The 21,152-nt window shown below is 49.1% G+C and overlaps 1 protein-coding gene across 1 annotated transcript in view; it reads left to right on the forward strand.

Moving 5' to 3' along the window:
• The window catches only part of DDI2 (DNA damage inducible 1 homolog 2), a 29,268-nt gene extending 8,330 nt beyond the window's left edge, over positions 1 to 20,938 (forward strand). Inside the window, exons 2-10 of the mRNA XM_073570194.1 lie at positions 12,696 to 12,840; positions 13,140 to 13,358; positions 13,431 to 13,557; positions 13,812 to 13,939; positions 14,014 to 14,142; positions 15,405 to 15,508; positions 16,080 to 16,269; positions 19,015 to 19,073; positions 19,334 to 20,938. Coding sequence (XP_073426295.1) covers positions 12,696 to 12,840; positions 13,140 to 13,358; positions 13,431 to 13,557; positions 13,812 to 13,939; positions 14,014 to 14,142; positions 15,405 to 15,508; positions 16,080 to 16,269; positions 19,015 to 19,031 — 1,059 coding nt within the window. The 3' untranslated portion in view covers positions 19,032 to 19,073; positions 19,334 to 20,938. The remainder of the gene's footprint in view (positions 1 to 12,695; positions 12,841 to 13,139; positions 13,359 to 13,430; positions 13,558 to 13,811; positions 13,940 to 14,013; positions 14,143 to 15,404; positions 15,509 to 16,079; positions 16,270 to 19,014; positions 19,074 to 19,333) is intronic.
• The last annotated feature ends 214 nt before the right edge of the window (positions 20,939 to 21,152 follow it).

Here is a 21,152-nt window from a genome sequence, read left to right on the forward strand (position 1 = left end):
TGCTTTTTTTTGTTTTTTTAAAAAAAGTTCCCCCTTTCATTCAAATGAAATAAGGCAAAAATTGTTTTTTCCCCCAAAAAAAGACATGCAATTTTGCATTATTGAAACGATAATAGTAATAACTAAGCAACTTTTATTATTCGTTTTTTAACAAATACAGTATAAAACAGTTAATTCTAAGTACAATATGTACAAAAGAAGTGTTTAAAAATTATTTTTTCCTATGAATTTTAGATTCAAAAATTCAATTTGTTTCGATTTCGCATGTAGTTCCTCCATCAGTTTTACAGCACGTTCAGCATTTTGGTTAGATCTGGGAATGTCAATTAATGACTCCTCGACCAACCAGGGCGCCTTCAAACACTTAGGCTAAGTGCACACGTACCGGAACTCTCGCGGAAATTACCGCGAAAATTCCGGAATTCCAGTCCGCGGGAAAATCGTATTTTAAATTCCCGCGATTTTCCCGCGGAAAAACTAGCATTTTGCAAGCGTAATTAGCTTGCAAAATGCTAGCGTTTTCCAAGCGATCTGTAGCATCGCTTGGAGAACTGATTGACAGGTTGGTCACACTCGTCAAACATAGTGTTTGACGAGTGTGACCAACTTTTTACTACTGAGGCCGCCTATGCGGCATCAGTAGTAAAAGATAGAATGTAAAAAAAAAAAAAAAAAACGGTGTTATTCTCACCCTCCGACGTCCCGCGCAGCCGTTCCCAGTAATCCTTTGCGAAAATGCCCGCGATGACGTCAGTTTCCGCGGGATCGCGACGTCTCAAAGCATTTTCGCAAAGGACTACTGGGAACGAGAGCGTGGAGAGAAGCGGGAATGCTGCGCGGGACGTCGGAGGGTGAGAATAACAATATTTTTTATTTTAAATTCTATTTTTTACAGGGATATGGTACCCAAAGCCCGGAGGACAGTCTCCTCTTCTCCGGACCGTGGGTACCATCCGCAAATGTTCTGCTTACTTTCCGCATGGTGTGCACAGCCACATGCGGGAAATAAGCGGAACAATGCAATCCTATGGGTGCGGGATCGCCGCGATTCCGCAAATTAATGAGCTTGCTGCGGTTTTTACCGCGAAGCGATTCCGCCGCGGTAAAAACCGCAGCATTAGCACAGCATTGCGGAATCCCATAGGAATACATGGGATGCTTATTTTTCGCGTTTTCGCGGTTAAAACTGCCGCGGAAACGCGAAAAAAACGCCACGTGTGAACTCAGCCTTAATTGCCTTCTTCTTCTGACTTCGCCGTTTCTCGCTGTTGAACAGAAAACTGAAGTTTCCAAGAATTTGGCAGTTCGTTGGCATCCGCGTGAGATTGGAGAGCTTTTCAACATATGGAATACTTGGATCCCTTTTATGTTGAGAATAGGAGGGCAGATTCCTCGTCCAGATAGACCTGTTTGCCTTTACACTGTTGCTGGAATTTCTAGAAGACATTTTCTGAATGACCTGTCCTGCACTTCTTGATCGTAAAACTTGAAGCTTTGCACTGAAAATGAAAAGATAATACTAAATTACAAAATATTTTAAAATATTCCAGAATGTTCTAGATGTGAATAAAATACCACTTTTTGTTACAACTTAGAAAGATATTTTCTTTATAGAATTAAATTAAAACACGAAAAATCTTTTTTTTTAAAATTTTGAAATGAAAAAGAGGGGGAACTTTTTTGAATATTTTACAAATTTGATGATACTAATGTCATTTGTATGGCATTGTTCCACCAATGTAAGGGGTTTCATTTTTGTTTTGCAAAATTTTTAAAATAGTCATCACCCTAATGTGTATAGACTGAGGGGATGGGGATGTGTATATACGTAGTATAGATCGGAAGGTGTGGGAATGTGTGTATACGTGGTATAGACTGAAGGAGCAGGGATGTGTATATATGCGGTGTAGACTGGAGTGTGCGTCCATGTGCATATACACTCTATAGACCAGAGGGTGCGGGGATGTGTATATACACAGTATAGACTGAGGGGATGGGGATGTGTATATACGTAGTATAGATTGGAAGGGTGTGTATACGTGGTATAGACTGAAGGAGCAGGGATGTGTATATACGCGGTGTAGACCGGGGGGGATGGGGATGTGTATATACGCCATATAGACCGGAGGGTGCGGGGATGTGTGTGTAGCTGGTATAGACCGGATGCAACGGGGATGTGTGTGTAGCTGGTATAGACCGGATGCAACGGGGATGTGTGTGTACCTGGTATAGACCCGAGGTGACGGGGTTGTGTATACACGCGCTATAGACCACAGGGTGCGGGGATGTGTATATGCACGGTGTAGACTGGAGGGGGCGTGGACAGATCAGTTAGCGGCTTGGCCAGAGCACTGTAGTTTGGTACAAACCTCCTATAGTAGCCAGCTGTACCCAGGAAGGACAGTACCTGCTTCTTGGTTCGTGGAGTGGGCTGTAATGGCTTCTACCTTCCCTGGCTCAGGTTTTAGCAGTCCTCCCCCCCCACCCGGTGTCTGAGGTATTGTACTTCCGGCATGGCTACCTGACACTTCCCCAGCTTAACAGTAAGACCTGCAGTGTTAAACCTCTGCAACACCTGAGAAGGATGTATAAGTTGTTCCTCCCAAGAATTTCTAAAAATGGCTATATCATCGAGATAAGCAACGGGAAAACCATCAAATCCTTCCAACAAGTGATTAACCAACCTCTGGAAGGTGGCAGGGGGTTTTTGATACCAAATGGCATCACCAGAAACTGAAAAAAACAGCCCAAATGGCGTTCTAAAGGCAGACCTCTCATGAGCTTCTCTGATCAGTGGTATCTGCCAATATCCCCTACTAAGTCCTAATATCCCTAAGTCCATGATAGTGAGATACGATACTTTAGCTAACTGCGCTAACAGCTTGTCTATCCTCGGCATGAGGTAGACCTCGCATGTAGTAAGTAGATTTCATTTCCTATGGTTTACACAGAACCTAGTACGGTCCTTTTTCGGGACAAGAACCACAGGCGAGGCCCAGGCACTCTGGGAGTTTTATATCACCTCGAGGTTTATCATCTCAACCTGTTCCTTCATGTGTGCCTTCACCTCTGCTGATACCCGATATGCAGACTGCTGTACTGGGGGATTGATACCAGTGTCCACATGGTGAGTTGCTAAGTGAGTCCTCCCAGGTTTCCCTGTGAAGACTTCTGTGAACTTGCTCAGCACCCCCATCAGCTCAGACCTCTGACTGTGGGATAGCTCAGGGTTAAACTCTGCTGACTCCAGGGATTACATACACTGAGTCCCATCCCCCACATCTAATAACAGATCATATGAGCTTTCAACATATTTACATGGAATACTTTCTGATGATTGCATGTTCATCTAGGGTTATCACATAATAAACATCATTTAGCTGCTTGTGTACAGTGTATTTATTCTGTAACATGGGGACCAACACCCAAACTTTCTGTCCCTCCTCATAGGCCCTCAGGCTGGCATTACGGTCGTACCAGGTATGGACCTTCTGGTTAATATGGGCCTGGGTCACGTTCTCATGAGCCAGGTTGCTCAGTTTTTTCATTCTTTCTCTGAGTCGCAGTACATATTCAACCACAGAGACGCCCGTAGTTTTGGGGTTGCCCTCCCAACAGTCCTTAATCAAATCAAGTGGCCCCTTGACCCTCATCCCATAAACCAATTCAAATGGGGAGACTCCTGTAGACGCCTGTGGTACCTCTCTGTACACAAACAACAGGTGGGGGAGGTACCGCTCCCAGTCTCTTCCTTCAGTCTCCACCAGCATTTTGAGCATTTGTTTTAATGTCCAGATAAAACGCTCACAGAGTCCGTTGTTTTAGGGATGATAGGCGCTGGCCACACAATTCTGCACATGTATTTTTTCACAGAGGCTTTCCATCAAATTGGCCATGAATTGGGTTCCTTGATCGGTTAACATTTCCCTGGGAAACCCACATGACAGAAAACAGTCAGTAAAGCATCCGCCACTTTGTCTGCTCAGATGGATGACAGTGCCACAGCTTCCGGATATCGTGTAGCATAGTCCACCACTGTGAGGATGAACTTTTTGCTAGAGCTGCTAGGTATTGCAAGTGGCGCCTATGATATCCACAGGCACTCGCTGGAAAGACTCATCGATCACTGGTAGTGGTATCAGTGGGGCTTTCTGTATATTCCCAGACTTTCTGACTCTCTGACAAACTACGCAGGATCAACAGTAATTGGCTATATCTGTCCCCATCTTCGGCCAATAAAAGGTGTCAGGCGAGCTTTAAGGTACTGTCACACTAAGCGATGCACCAGCGATCCCGACCAGCGATATGACGCGGTCAGGATCGCTGGTCTATCGCTAAGTGGTCGCTAGTGAGCTGCCACACAGGCAGATCTCACCAGCGACATAGCAGGGGTCGGGGGTCGCTACTTACCTGTCAGACGAGGCGATCCTGACGTCCTCCCGCCCGCGTCCACGTGTCGCTCGTCTCCACAGCAGGAAGCTGACGACGAGAAACGGCCCAGGACGTTCTCGCACGATCAGCGATAACCAGCGGGGGAGCGGTCGGAGGTAAGTATCAGACATAGCGATATCGTTAGCAATATCGCTGCTACGTCACAAAAACCAGTGACGTTATAGCGATATTGCTAGCGATATCGCTTAGTGTGACAGGCCCTTTAGTCTTTTGTACTCCAAGGTGTCCAGCCAGAGGAATTTCATGAGCAATTCTCAATAATTGTTCCCTAAATAGATAAGGAACGACCAGCCGCTTTTCACAGTCCCAATGCCCTGTAGTATCAGTGAGGAGAGTCTCTATACAGTCTGCCCTGGTCTCAGTATATTCTCTTTGTCAGAAGCAGTAGGGGGTTGGTCTGCAAGACATCTGGGCTTCTCCAGACTGACATCGGTCAGCAGGGCCTCCTGGAAGAACTGTCAGTCTGCAGGCCCTGGCCTAGTGTGAATGCCAGACTCTTTTGAGTTCAATATAGAATCACTGCACACGTGGAATATGCTCAAAGTGAACTTTTTATTTTATTTGACGGTGATGAAGCGACAGCTGACGTTTCGGCCTAACAAAGGCCTTTATCATATAGTCGCCCTTTTAAAGTAGAGTTTCAGTAGTCACCGGGTAATTATGATCACTGCTAGGCAATATTTCAAAAAGAAGCTGATTATCCGATGTGGTCAGAGGTCCTGCTTACAGAAGATCAGAGCTCCTGAGAGTATGCCGAAGAGTGATTGGTGGTGCAGTGGTGGATGCAGGCACCGCCGTGCCTCTGCAGTGAGTATGGCCCTCCTGTTCGGCAGTTCTATCTGAGACTCATCCTCTAATCTCTGGGGTTAAGTCTGACCTGCAGCCCGACTCCGGGTCACAGCTGACACATACGTACATTCCGGTGCATTGGTACATTTTCCCTTCTCGTTCGGGATCTCAGGTGGGTCACTTGCTTCCACCTTCTCTGTAGCATTTACTTGCAAGGGAGGGATATAGTGGGACACAGGGACACAATCCTCCCCAAGTCTGCGCCTAGCAACACATAGGTGGGAATAGCCTCTGATACTCCCACTTCTCTGTCCTTTCCTTGCTCCCCAGTCCAGGTACACATGGGCACGGCAGGGCTGACCCCTCCAACCTTGGTTATAGACTTAGTCTTTCCTGGTATGATATTTGCCGGGTTTACCATTTCTGGACGCACCAGAGTTACCTATGCTTCAGTATCTGAGGCCAATGGTAACTTTATTGCCAACTGTGACAGATTGACAGTTCTCATTGGTCCTTACATCAGAGCCGGCCACAAAGAGGACAGAAGGTGGGGACCCAGGCGGCTCTGAGGTTGTATTTGGGCGTTTCTCCCTATCAGGCCAGACTGCACTGACATGTCCCACTTTGTTGCAGAAGAAGCATCAGCGTGCATCGCCTAAAGAATGAATGTCTAGTCCCCAGGACCCCATAGGAGGTGGGCTTGGACAGCACTGGTGATCGGCTGGCAGAGGGAGAAGGGTCCCCGTTTGGCATACCTCCCTTCTAGCTGAATCCCAATGGCTTCCGCACCTCAGGTATCCTGTTAGCCACATAAGATTCTGCATTCTTTGCAGCCTGATCCGCAGTTTGATCCGCTCTCGATCACACACAAATTGTTGTACATCCGTGGGGCACTTAAGAAGAAATTGATCCTTGACCATAAGATCCATTAAGTCCTCAAAACTATTAACAGACAGTCCCCTGATCCATTGGTGGATGTCGTGGTCCTCAAGGTGCTCACAACATCCACATAGCTGTCAGTTGATCTACATTGTAGGTTTCCGGAACTTTCTCCGATACGCTTCTGGGGTTAGGTTGCATTTCTTGATCAGGGACTTTTTTATTGCCTCATAGTTCCTATCTAGCTCTGGTGGAAGGCCAGTAAAAACTTCCAGGGATTTGCTTCTCAACCCTGGAGTTAGATACTGCACCCAGTGCTCACGGGGTAGATGGTATTGCCTGCAGGTTTTTTTTTTTTCATACCCCTGAAGAAAAGTATCTAAGTCCGTGTCCTTCTCCATCACAGGGTAGTTTTCCAAACGTGGTCTCTTTGGATTTATTTCCTGGGAGGAGGTTAGCTGAGGACCGTTACCCCTCTCTGTTTGAGCTATCTGAAGCTTGAAAGCTCTCTCCTGGCGTTCTGCAACCTATCAATACTGTAGAATGAGCTGCAGGCGCAGATTGGGATCACTTGTTCCCAGCTGTTGTAAGGCCATTTGTAAAGTCCATAGGCTACACAGCACTGGCATTACTAGCACCTCCAGAAGGTATCTCCCGTGCAAGCACTGGCATTGCTAGGTCTCTCCGAGGTGGACTCTTTCCTTGTCCCAGTGCTTCAGTACTTTGCTCTATGTCCTGATCGACCAAGGCGCGTATCAGCAGTTTGGATTTGTCGGTGGTCTCTATTCAGGGTGGATTTGATTTAAATCTAACTGATTTAAATCACGATTTAAATCACTAGTCAGTAAGGCTTGATTTAAATCAGTGATTTAAATCAAAGTTTCTACCTAAACTAGTTCTTGCTACTTTAACATGCAAGTAGATGAAGATTTTTAGAATCACTTTTTATATTACTTTTTTCTCCCCAGTTTAATGGGTTAATCATTCATATTTGGACACCACTGTTCTGTTGTACTTAGGAAGGAGAAAAATAATCCTGACCTTAATAACAATTTAAATAGATTTATTCAACTGAAACAATAACAACATTACAGCATAAGTTATTTGCTTAAACAAACATCCATGTTTGTTAACTAATTTGGCTAAACAAAATATATATATATATATATTTTAAGAAACTTAGACTGTCAGCCCAGCCGACACATGAAAAACTTAAATACTACTGTCCCTGCTGTCCTCTGTAGCACACTTGTCGTCACCTTCATCATCATCTTCTTCTTTGTTCCTATTCATAATCTGGAAAAGAAAAACAAGCTTTCCTGCTTTATTGGGTCCCAACCGATTTCTCAATTTAGAATGAATGAGTCCAAAGGAAGAGAATATTCTTTGAACGCCTGCAGAAGAAGCTACTGCTGTTAAAAGTGAAATCATTACTTGAACAGTCTCTAAATCCAAGCGGTTAATTGACTTCCACCAGTTTACTGGTGTGACCTTCCTTAAAATATCTTCAGCAAACATATATTTCTTGAATGGTTCCCCCTTAGCTCTGAAGTTTATTATAGTTGGCATTAAAGATGGATGATTGCTGGATACCCATGTCATAGCTAACTCCTCTTCCTCAGCACTTAGGTTTTGACCCTGATATTGGATATTGACAATATTTGCCAAAAATGAGCTGGAGTCAGTGCTTGTCCCATTCGTTTGTTTACTGCTTGTAATTTAATTCTGTCCATGTGTAGTTCTGTTTTTAAGTGTTCACTCAGTTCCTTCCAAATTTCAACAGCATCCGCAATAAAACAGCTATTTTTCTGTATTTTGTTTAAAGCTTGAGAGATGGGTTTCAGGAAGCTCAGCATATGTTCAACATTTCTCTTAAGCCCAATGTTGAGGATTTTGGCCGTGACAGTGCCATCTATTTTATCTCGATTTTCTTCACAAAGTGTCATCAGAATAGGCCAGTTTTTGATATACTGCTCAAAACAGTCCACCACAGAGTTCCATCTAACATCTTGTGGGAGCGTTAGCTTGGTTCCACCCATCCTTTTCAGAGGTGCTGCAGCAAAATGATTATTACGGAAGTATTTAGCAATTTCAACAACATTAGCCTTTATTTCTGGAACACTTAAGTCTTTGGCTAAGAGGTGCAGCAAATGAGCACTGCAACCATATGTTATTAGCAGCTTTGTATTCCCTCCCTGCTCTTCTAAATCTCTTCTCATCTTGGATACGTTTGCAGCATTGTCAGTGACCAAACTGCGTACTAGACATTTGAATTTTTGTTCACATGTCGTTATAGCTTTTACTGCCACTTCTTGTAAGTATTCTGCTGTGTGTGCATTTCCTGACGTATCAGTTGTTTGTGCAAGGAAGACTTTACCTTCTTCTGTTGTTATACAAGCACATACAATAGGATCATTGTGGACATTACTCCACCCATCAATACTTAGGTTAACAATTTTACCCTCCAGAGCTGTTGCACATTGCTCCATTTCTCTGTCATACACTTGATCCAGCAGTTTCCCTGCAACATCAGCTCTGCTGGGTGGACTGTATCCTGGTCTCAGTGACTGAACCATATTAATGAAATGTGGGTTCTCAGTCAGACGGAAAGAAGAGTTCGTTGCATAAATAAACTGGGCAATTTTTTCATCAATCAACTCTTTTTCTAATCTGCTAGTTCTTATCACAAACCTATCTATGGTGGTTCCAGGAGGTAAAGGTTTTTTCTTCCTTTTGGGTGATGGTGATATGTGGCTGTGGGTGTCTGATGATGATGCTGCTGCTGCTAATGAAGCACTATCCTGGATGGATAACTCTGAAACTGTAGAACAGGATGATGGTGATCTTGGAGGTGGATAGTTTCCAGAATCCATGAATTCCCCTAAACAAAAATAGTCAATGCTGTTATTTTATTGTTTATACAATTTCTGCTTATTGTACACAACACATCACTGCCCCTGCCCCAAAAGGAATATTTGTTTTTCTTCATAACTGTACCAAATGACAGTAACATGCAGTAATAATAAGAAATATAATTTTTCTCACACATGACAGTTCAGTCTTTAGAAATAGGATTCAATAAAAATGTTTACCAACCTGAAGATCCTGCCTGTTCAGAAGTGTTTCTTTGGTCATCTTCATCACCGCACTTCTCATGATGTTGCCTCATTCGCGCCACCAGGCCTTGCATCTCTTTGTTGCATCGTTTGCATTTTGCACGCATGCCTGCCTTACCGATAGGCGAAGGAGCTTCATTAAAATATTCCCAAACTGGGTCTCTTTTACGGCCTGCTGCCATTATAAGGAAAGAATGTAATAAACCTCAGATCGTACACACAAACAGATCCAGACTTGTCTGTCTGTGGCTATGCTGCATTATTGTGCTCAAAGTTTCACTTTCATTTTCTTGTCTGCTTGCCCTTCCTCCTCCTCACACTTAGATTCACATTCTTCTTGTGCTGTGCAGATCTATTCCACTCCAAACAATCAGAAACATATTGTCTAACTTCTTGGACTTGGCACTGAAGGGGTTGATTCTGTATTCATAGGTTTGTAGAACAATAGGATTAAGGTCTTTTTCTCAACTCTGTTCATGTTGTAACATTTTTGCCGTGAAGAAGAGGCTGGGACCTCTGCGGAGTCAAATTCAGTTTTGAGAACTGCGTAAGTAAAGCGAGCGTCTGTGATAATATAGGAGAGAAACTGCCCACTAATCCTACAGAAACCTCTGGAAGAGCATGGCGAATGTTACACATATACAGCCTTTATTCTACTGAGTTAAACAACTCAGCTTTATCTCATGATGGAAGAACCTTTGGATGGTAAAATATTTTCCTTAAAAAGCAGTTTATTGAATAAAATCCGATTTAAATAAAAAAAATCCGATTTAAATAAAAAAAATCCGATTTTTAAAAAAAAAACGTTGATTTTTATCCACCCTGTCTCTATTCCTCTCTGCTCACAGAGGTCAATCAGAGTCTCTTTGCTCTGATCCTTGTAAAGGGCTACCATATCAATGAACAGCCTTTTGCCAAATAAAAGAAAAAAAATGGGAAAGGGAAACTATTTGCAAGTATGTCTGAGTAAGCACTGAGATGAACCTTGAAGAACTGGTGCACTCCTCACAAGGATACCAATTCTTTAACCCCTTTCTGCCATGAGACGTACTATCCCGTCCATGTGCCCTGGGACTTAATTCCCAGGGACGGGATAGTACGTCATAGCGATCAGCGGCGCCCACGTGGTGAGCGCCGCTGATCGCGGCCGGGTGTCACTGATTATCACAGCTGACACCCGGCACAATGTGTCAGGGGCGGTCACGGACCGACCCCGACACGTTAACCCCTTGCACACCGCGATCAAACACAATCGCGGTGTACCGGGGGTTAAAGGGAAGCATCGGCATGGAGGGGGCTCCCTCCGTGCTTCCCTGAGCCCCCCACACTAGCGCAATGTGCAGCGCTGCTGCGGGGGGACTCATTCCCTGCAGGCCCCTGAATCCAAGATTGCGACGGGGGCCTGCAGGGAGCCGGCTTCCTCAGCGATCTGTCACAGGACAGTGATGTCCCACCTGGGACAATGTAATAAAGTTTAAAAAAAAAAGTGACAAAATAATTTTTAAAAAATCACCAAATAAATTTAAAAAAAAAAATTTCCCCCAATAAATCCATTTTTTGGAAATAAAAAAAAAACAAACAATAAAAGTACACATATTAGGTATCGACGCGTCCGTAACGACCTGCCCTATAAAACTGTCCCATTAGTTAACCCCTTTAGCGAACCCCTTAAAAAATAAAAAACGAAGCAAAAAATAATGATTTATTATCATACCACCAAACAAAAAGTGCAATAACGCGCGATCAAAAAGACGCATGAAACATCTTGTCCCGCAAAAAACGAGCCGCCACACAGCATCATCAGCGAAAAAATAAAGTTATAGCTCGCAGAATAAAGCGATGCAAAAATAATTATTTTTTAGATAAAATAGTTTTCATTGCATAAAATCGACAAAACATAAAAAAAACGACCTAAATGAGGTATCGCTGTAACCGTACTGACCCGAAGAATAAAGCCGCTTTATCAATTTTATCGCACGCGGAACGGTGTAAACGCACTCCCCCAAAAGAAATTCATGAAACGCTGGTTTTTGTTCATTCTGCGTCCCAAAAATCGGAATAAAAAGCAATCAAAAAATGTCACGTGCCCGAAAATGGGACCAATAAAAACATCAACTCGTCCCACAAAAAATAAAGGCCCCGTCTCACTAAGCAATCTCGGTAGCGAGATCGCTGCTGAGTCACAACTTTTGTGACGTAACAGCGATCTCACCAGCAAGATCGCTGTGTGTGACAGCGATCAGCGAGCGGCCCCCCTGCCGGTATCGCTGGTCGCTGCAAGAAACCTCTGGACATTTCTTTGGTCTCTGGTCTCCCGCTGGCCAGCACGCATCGCTGTGTGTGACAGCGGGAGACCAGCGATCAGGTGTAAAAAAAATAATTAAAAAAATATAGTTATTCTCACCTTCCGATGTCCCGTTCAGCCATCCTGCCTCTCTCCACTCTCCGGTCCCAGTGATCCTTTGCATGAATGACCGCGAGACTTTATCCCGCGAGACCGGGACATCTCGCGGTCATTCGTGCAAAGGATCACTGGGACCGGAGCGTGGAGAGAGGCGGGATGGCTAAACGGGACGTCGGAAGGTGAGAATAACTATATTTTTTATTTTGATACTATTTTCTACAGCGATAGCCAGCGATGCCGGGCGCTCGGCATCGCTGTGCTGATCGCTGGTGAAGCTGTCTGTGTGACAGCTCACCAGCGATCACATAGCGACTTACCAGCGATCCTGACACCTTGATATACACTGTATAGACTGGGGGGGTTGGGGATGTGTATATATACGGTATAGACCAAAGGGTCTCTGTGTATATATATGGTAAAGACCGGAGGTGCCTGGGATGTGTATATACCTGGTATTGACTGGGGGATGGGGATGTGTATATACACGGTATTGACCGGGGGCCGGGAATGTGTATATACGTGGTATAGACCAGAGAGGTGGGGATGTGTATATATGCGGTATAGACCAGAGAAGGCAAGGGATGTGTTTATACACGATATAGACCGGAGATGGCCGGGATGTGTATATACGCAGTATAGATCAAAGGGTGCAGTGAACCATGGTGGAGCAGTGGACGGAGCCTGGCATGGAGCAGTAATATTCCTGTAGAGTTAATGTCTTTAAGGGAGGTGTCGTAAGGTCACCAGAGGCTACGACCCCTACAGGGTGAGACCTGGGTGTAGATCACCCTGAGTCGACACGCACAGATCACTGTAGCCTGCAATTCCTGCCTGACTGGTAGAGCAGGAAGAGGCAACGCAGCAGCTGTGGCCTACACATCGGTAACCAGACAGCAGTGCATGCTGGAAGCTCAGGGCGCAGTCTGTTCTGTCACCCAGTGGGTGACGTCGCCGATCAGCGCTCGGTGGCGGCCATGTTTAATATGCTGTGCTTTGGTGGTCTCCTTGAGGGGGGATGGTTTCTTGTGACCCCCGTTGTGCTCCGCTTCTTGCAGATCATCTACGCCGAGCAGCCGCTGACCGATAACCAGCGATCTCTTTCCTCCTACGGCTTAAAGGATGGTGACGTGGTGGTTCTGAGACAGAAAGATCCGGCCGAATCACGACCCGCCGCCCCCCGTCCTGCTGCAGCCTTCCCCGGTGAGACGCGGCCCACAGGAGTTCAGCATATAGTCACATCCTCCAGTCACAGTCAGAACTGTGGATAATTGCTGCACAGCAGAGCGCGGATCTGTGTCTGCAGCTCTGGAGGTGACTGGAGCAGAGATTGATGTCACTTGTCTCCTCCCTCCCTGTCCAGGTTGTCATGGCGGCTGGTCGGCCTTCCAAGGGCTGCTCTCCCTGCAGTCTGTTCTGTCTGTTACCAGCTGTGATGCTGCCTGTTGTGGGAGATGTCGCCCCCTAGTGGTCGCCCCGCTGACTCTCGTTCCTCTCCGTAGGTTTGCCCCGGATAGATTTCAGTAGCATCGCTGTTCCCGGGACCTCCAGGCCGCCTGTTGCGTCCCCCCGGCCGCCGGCCCCGGACTCCACGTCTTTCCCGCAAGGGCTGGATAACCCGGCTCTGCTGCGGGAGATGCTGCTTGCCAATCCCCACGAGCTCTCACTGCTGAAAGAGCGCAATCCTCCCCTGGCGGAGGCGTTGCTTAGCCAGGACCTGGGTACGTAGTGTTGCACCCTCTACTGGTGGTGCCGGCAGCAGACGCTTCATGCCTAACTTTTTTTCCTTACAGAAAAATTCACCAAAGTTCTGGTGGAGCAACAGCAGGAGCGGGCACGGCGGGAGCAGGAGCGGATCCGACTCTTCTCGGCTGACCCTTTTGACCTGGAAGCTCAGGCTAAGATAGAGGAAGACATCAGGTGCGGCCCCTGGGGGTCCGTGTGCTCGGCTATTGTCTCTCTGGATTTGTAGGAATGTTGTCACACCGTGGTGATCACTGGCCACCAGCTGCTCTGACACTACTGCTCAAAGCATGCACGGACTGTTGCAGACTAGGAGTAGACACGCGCTCATGCTGTTCTTATGTCCTGTAGTTTTCTCGAGTCACACCCTAAGCTGCTGTGCAGCTACTGTATGCAGGCAGTGAGTGATTGTGGCTCCTCTTTTCCGTCAGGCAGCAGAACATTGAGGAGAACATGACAATCGCCATGGAGGAGGCCCCGGAGAGCTTCGGCCAGGTGGTGATGCTCTACATCAACTGCAAGGTGAATGGCTACCCAGTGAAGGCCTTCGTGGACTCAGGTGCGGACGCTCGGCTCCCGGGGGACAGCGGGGCTCACACTGCAGGGGCTCATTCTTCTGTGCTCTCCTCACAGGAGCTCAGATGACCATAATGAGCCAGGCCTGTGCCGAGCGCTGCCATATCATGAGGCTGGTGGACAGGAGGTGGGCCGGCATCGCCAAGGGGGTCGGCACTCAGAAGATCATCGGCAGAGTGCACCTAGGTGAGTCCTTCCATCACCGCCCGCAAAGAATGGCCTTCTTCACTTAGTGTTACCTACCGTTCGTAAATGGACCCAGACAGCTGATGGATGATGCGTAAGCCCCCGCAAGATGCACTGGACCCTGGCTCTGACATTTCCACCAGGCCGTCCTGGCAATGTGCTGCTTTTGTGACTAATCCAAAATGTTGGTCCCTGGTGGCCTCTCGCCCCGCTTCACATGACTGACAGGTGTATCGTCATACTTAATCTCTTGTGGGGCGCTGGCCGACACATCTGCGGGGCACCTCGTCTGGGAGCATTTCTCTGGGTTGCTCTGGCCGTCACGTCTGCGGGGCACATTGTCTGACTGACAGGTGTATCCCCATACTTGAGCGTGATCTCCTCTTGGGCACTGGCCAACACATCTGTGGGGCACATCGTCTGGGGGTTGCTGGCCACCTCATCTAGGGGGAGCTGGCCGCCTCGTCTGAGGGCATCTCTCTGGGTGGCTCTGGCCGTCACGTTTGCAGGGTACCTTGTCTGACTGACAGGTGTATCGCCATACTTGAGCATGATCTCCTCTTGGCCACTGGCCGACACATCTTTGGGGCACCTCGTCTGGGGGTTGCTGGCCACCTCATCTAGGGGGAGCTGGCCGCCTCGTCTGGGGACATCTCTCTGGGTGGCTCTGGCCGCCAGGTCTGCGGGGCACCTTGTCTGGGGGGTGCTGGCTGTCACATCTGCAGGGCACTTCATCTGGGGGGTCTCTGGCCGCCACGTCTGCATGGCACCTCGTCTTTGGGGGTGCTAGCCACCACGTCTGCGGGGAACCTCGTCTGGGGGGAGCTGGCCGCCACGTCTGCCAAGCACCACGTCTTGGGGGGAGCTAGCCGCCTCTTCTGGGTGGCGCTGGCTGCCAGTCTGCGGGGCACCTTGTCTGGGGGGCACTGGCCGCCACGTCTGCGGGGGGGTATTAGTCTGGGGGAGCTGGCCACCACAGCTGCGGGTCGCTTCATCTGGAAGGAGCTATCTGCCACATCTGCAGGGCAAATTGTCTGGGGGGCGCTGGCTGTCACGTCTGTAGGTCGCTTCATCTGGGGGGCGCTGGCTGTCACGTCTGTAGGTTGCTTCGTCTTGGGGGCGCTAGCCGTCAGGGCATCTCGGCTTGGGTGGCACCTTTTTTGGGGGGGGCTCTGGCCGCCTCGCCTGGGTGTCGCTTGCTATCACGTCTGCAAGGCGCTATGATCCAATCTGTGGTATGATCAGTGTCTTATATGTTGCAGCTCAGGTGCAAATCGAGGGAGATTTCCTGCCCTGCTCCTTCTCCATCCTGGAGGAACAGCCCATGGACATGCTGCTTGGCCTGGACATGCTAAAGCGTCATCAGGTATTTACATCCCAGTGCAGTAGGAGGTTGAATCCCAACACTGGAAGGAGACTGTCCGAATGTAGCCAAAAAGATGCAGCCAAGCCTCACCGGGAGCCCACATGAAGATGTCTCCCTCTGTAGTAGCTGCTCTGCAGCACACAGCAACGGACACTACACGTGCAGACCCATGCTGATCCTCTCTATAAACCTCTTACATTCTGCTGCCCTAAGATGAGACCCCAGTGCCGCCTGTCGGACCCCCAACAATCTCATACTGACAGGTTGTTAGCATCCAAGTAGCAGATAACACATTTAACAGTGGAGATGGTGAAGATGCATGACATTACACTCCAGAGCTGCACTCACTACTCTGCAGCATTTTCCCTTCTTGCCCTGGTGATGGACGTTCTGAGCACTTTCCTCATTGCTGCCCCCTATATTAGAGGAGCCCTGTTAAGATGTTTTCTGTCCACAAGCTTGCTGACTGTTTCCAGTAATAAGTCCATAGTAGTGAGTGCAGCGGAACTGTTTGTTGGTGAGGTTTTGTGTCCAGGATGTAATTGATCTGATCACACCGGTCTCCACACAGTGCTCCATAGACCTGGAGAAGAATGTCTTAGTTATTGGCACCACGGGCACGCGCACCACCTTTCTCCCTGAGGGCGAGCTTCCAGAGTGTGCCCGACTGGCATATGGCCCAGGAACGGAGGTCATCCGCCCCGAGGACATTGCAGACCAGGAGCTAGCAGAAGTATTACAGAAGTCTGCCGAGGAAGCAGGTATGTCACATGTCCGTGTTCTGTGCATGTGTCTTGTGTGGCATGCTGCGGGGAGTGGGCGCATGTTCTGCGTGGCATGCTGTGTGGAGTGACTGTGTGTTCTGTGTGGAGTGGTGGGCGTGTGTTCTGCGTGGTATGCTGTGGAGTTGCGTGTTCTGCGTGGTATGATGTGTGGAGTGGCCGCGTGGCATGCTGCATGGAGTGGATGCGTGTTCTGCATGGCATACTCTGTGTAGTGGGCACTTGTTCTGCGTGGCATGCTGTGGAGCAGGCGTGTGTTCTGCATGGTATGCTGTGTGGAGTAGGCGTGTGTTCTGCGTGGTATGCTGTGTGGAGTAGGCGTGTGTTCTGCGTGGTATGCTGTGTGGAGTGGGCACGTGTTCTGCGTGGCATGATGCGTGGAGTGGGTGCGTGTTCTGCTTGGCATGCTGTGTGGAGTGGCCGCGTGGCATTCTGCATGGAGTGGATGCGTGTTTTGCATGGCATACTCTGTGTAGTGGGCACTTGTTCTGCGTGGCATGCTGTGGAGTAGGCGTGTGTTCTGCGTGGTATGCTGTGTGGAGTGGGCGCATGTTCTGCGTGGCATGATGCGTAGAGTGGGTGCGTGTTCTGCTTGGCATGCTGTGTGGAGTGGCCGTGTGTTCTGTGTGACATGTTGCATGGAGGTGCCACGTGTTCTGCGTGGCATGTTGTGGAGTGGCCGCGTTTTCTGCGTGACATGCAGCGTGGAATGGACGCATGTTCATTGTGACATGCTGCGTGGAGTGGGCATGTGTTCTGGGTGGAGTGGGCGCGTCTTCTGCATGGTGTTCTGTGCGGCATACTGCGTGGAGTGGGCACGTGTTCTGCGTGGCATACTGTGTGGAGTAGGCACTTGTTCTGCGTTGCATGCTGCGTGGAGTAGGCGTATGTTCTGCGTGGTATGCTGTGAGGAGTGGCCGCGTGTTCTGCTTGGTATGCTGTGCGGAGTGGATGCGTGTTTTGCTTGGCATGCTGTTTGGAGTGGCTGTGTGTTCTGCATGGCATGCTGTGTGGAGTGGCTGTGTGTTCTGCGTTGCATGCTGTGTGGAGTGGCCGTGTGTTCTGTGTGACATGTTGCATGGAGGTGCCACGTGTTCTGCGTGGCATGTTGTGGAGTGGCCGCGTTTTCTGCGTGACATGCAGCGTGGAATGGACGCATGTTCATTGTGACATGCTGCGTGGAGTGGGCATGTGTTCTGGGTGGAGTGGGCGCGTCTTCTGCATGGTGTTCTGTGCGGCATACTGCGTGGAGTGGGCACGTGTTCTGCGTGGCATACTGTGTGGAGTAGGCACTTGTTCTGCGTTGCATGCTGCGTGGAGTAGGCGTATGTTCTGCGTGGTATGCTGTGAGGAGTGGCCGCGTGTTCTGCTTGGTATGCTGTGCGGAGTGGATGCGTGTTTTGCTTGGCATGCTGTTTGGAGTGGCTGTGTGTTCTGCATGGCATGCTGTGTGGAGTGGCTGTGTGTTCTGCGTTGCATGCTGTGTGGAGTGGCAGTGTGTTCTCTGTGGCATGCTGCGTGGAGTGGGCACGTGTTCTGTGTGGAGTTGATGCGTGTACTGCTTGGCATGCTGTGCATGGCATGCTGTGTGGATTGGCCGTGTGTTCTGTGTGACATGTTGCGTGGAGTTTCTGTATGTTCTGTGTGACATGTTGCATGGAGGGGCCGTGTTTTCTGCATGGTATGCTGTGTGGAGTGGCAGCATGTTCTGCGTGGCATGCTGAGTAGAGCGGGCGCGTCGTCTTTGTGGCATGCTGTGTGGAGTGGCGGCATGTTCTGCGTGGCATGCTGCGTAGAGTGGGCGCGTCTTCTGTGTGGCATGCTGCGTGGAGTGGGCACGGGTTTTGCGTGGAGTGGACGCGTGTTCGGCGTGGCATGCTGCGTGGAGTGGGCACGTGTTCTGCGTGGCATGCTGTTGGCGTGTGGAGTGCAATGTCCGTGTTCTATCCCTGCATCCTCCGTGTTGTTGCATGTGCTGGGACCACCACTGACCACATCCTCGTCGCTCTCCGCAGACCCAAGTTTCATATTTCACTCAGTGATGGGGGATAAAAATAAATCATGAAATATTGACTGTGAAGCCTGCATCTGTGGCCTGCAGTGTAAGACTTGGTTCATATAGCGTTACGGCGCTTTGTTTAACGCATCCGTTATAGTGGCATTAACGCTATGTAACGAATGCGTTAACGCACCCATAGACTGCCATAACGTAGCACATCGCTAACGCATGTCATAATAGGCATGCGTTAGCCATGTGCCGTCATTCTGTGACGGACCCTCGGACGCGGTCTGCAGCATTCTAGGGTCCATCACTGCTAGCGTGGATGGAGCATCTGCGCTAGCACGATCGCATAACGCGATCAAAAATAAGGAGTAGCGTTAGCGTAGTCCGTTTAACGCATGCGTTGAACGGACTGCCCTAACGCAATATGAACCTAGCCTTAAGAAGGGTGGCCTAGATGTAAACTTACACGCAGGTTATGGGCGTGACAATGAGAATGAAAACCTCCATTGTTTACACTGCAGGCTGCATCCCAAGAACCAGCAATGTCTACGAACTTCATGACTGACTGATTAAGTATAAATGAGCCTTAAGGCTTCCTGTACTTCCCCCGCAGCAGGGCTGCTCCTGGTCGGGGGGCTTTCTAGGTTTTTTGACTAACTGCACGCAGCTCGTTGTGTTCTCTTAATATCGTTTGCTGTTTTGTCTTCTAATCCTTACAGACCAACAGAACCCATGATGCATGTGTGTGTAGTCTGCCGAGGGAGGGGCCGCACCGCAGGTAATCCCACTGCACCGCTGATCCCTAGTGATGAATAGGCGGCTTTATCAGTGATGTCACCTCTGATCTCTGGTGATGGATAGGCACGGCATTCTCAGTGATGTCACTGCTGATTTCTAGTGATGGATATGTGGCATTTTCAGTGATGTCACCGCTGATCTCTAGTGGAAGACTTAGTTTGGGGTATTGAGTCTATAGAGGGCACATCCTTTCTTGAGCTCCTGCTGTGATGAATGATTCTTGTTTTTTCTCCTTTGCAGACAAGGAATCTACCTCAAAGGCAGGTCCGTCACTGGTGCCACTGCTGGATGGATCTGGCCACACTTCAGACACCATCCCCTTTGCCTCTCCAGTGCCTGCCCCATCCTGTGCCACAGACATTCCCTGTGCAGATGTCTCCTGCGGCGGCGGCTTCCATTCAGGCGGCAGTGGGCATATGGGTGACATGTCCGATGCTTTCAGATCTGCAGTCACTGATGACCTTCCCGGAGCACAGTCTTCAGCTTCTCCATCATCTTCTGCTGATCGCTGCCCGGGGCCCACGCTGACCTCTGCTGCTGATTGTGGCCCTGGGCACACACTGACCTCCGATGTTGCAGTTTCCTCTCTTCCTGATGTTGGATCGGTGGCTTATGAGGATTCGGAGTGGGGGCCTCATCCAAGAGCCACGCTTCCTCCTTCCATATCGTCCCCGGTGGAAGATAGAGAAGTGACGCCAACCCCTTGTGCCATCACTGAAGACATGATGGAATTGGACACACAAGTAATTCCTGATCTTGATGGCTGCAGATCTGGGGGGATCCTCACTATCCAGGGTCTGGAGTGCCAAAACCTGTCCTGTACCAAGATCTCCCCTAACCCCAAGGGGTCTGATGATGCATGCAGTGTGGCCACGCAAGACTGCCCAAATTCCCCGGCCACTTCTGGCCAGGATGGGGAGGACAGCTGCTTCTCCCTGGCCTCTGCTTTGAAAGAACTCCATAAGCTAGTGGTAATCAGCGGTCAGGGATCTGATCGGGCCGGAAGTGAGGACGGAATTCATTGCTTTGGCACCGATAGTACTGAATGCAGTCGGGACCTTCCTCAGGAATCTGAGCAAAATGGAGAACTGGACAGCGACCTCCATTGGGAGAACGGATCAAGCGGCCGAGTCGCCGATTGTAACGTGGCAGATGCCCCCCGAGACTGTTCTAGTGACTGCATGGAGTTAACGTCTATGGGTAGATCTGCTCCTGATCAGCCCCTGCCTGGCGCTGTGCTGAGCCATGGGGCAATTGCTGGGGCCACATGTATTTCTGGAGACTCAGAAGCAGGGGATGGATGGCTCCCAGGACTAAGCAGTGACCCTGAGTTGGTGGTTTATGAACAGAGCCCCTCTGCGCAACCTATAGATTCACTTTCTGCGTTGGAGCGCATTGTGACCGCAGGGTTCACTAGGCAGGATGCTCTTGTAGCCCTAGAAAGAGCTGATGGGGACGTGGAGCTGGCGCTGCTCGCTTTACTCGCCAAGAACATTGTGGTGCCCACATAAGTGAGCGAGTCTGTGCCACCTCTGCCTGACGTGGTAGGAGATCTCCGCTGCTGTCAGCCACATTCGGCAGAGGAACAGGACCCGCTCGCTGTGGCGCACAGCCTCCTCTCTGCTGCGGCCGCCCCCGAATGTCATCCTGTGGGTGAGATCTTGACAGAACTGTCTAGCCATGAAGGCAACTGAAACCAGGGCCTGTGTGGCTGCTGCACCCAAGCTGTGGGGGCAGTGTGTGCAGAACCCCAGAGCCATGGCGATGCGTTTCTATCTGTTTCCTGTGATGCCGGAGCTCCATCTCCTTTGCCCGCTCACATCAAAGTAAAAAGTTTTATGTTTACACCATGGTTTCTTTGTTTTTTGTTTTTTTTTTTGCTGTGGTCTCATCGAAAGCTGCAGGCACAATCACGTCTGATTACTGCCAGGGCTGTGGAGTCGGAGTCGTGGAGTCGGAGTCGGTGCTCATTTTGGTGGAGTCGGAGTTGGAGTCGGTATAAAATGGAGCGACTCCGACTCCTAAAATATATAATAAATTGGGTACAGTAATTCAATGC

This window comes from Dendrobates tinctorius, unplaced genomic scaffold, assembly GCF_039654945.1.
Source record: "Dendrobates tinctorius isolate UK_male_01 unplaced genomic scaffold, ASM3965494v1 ptg000028l, whole genome shotgun sequence".
NCBI lineage: Eukaryota > Metazoa > Chordata > Amphibia > Anura > Dendrobatidae > Dendrobates > Dendrobates tinctorius.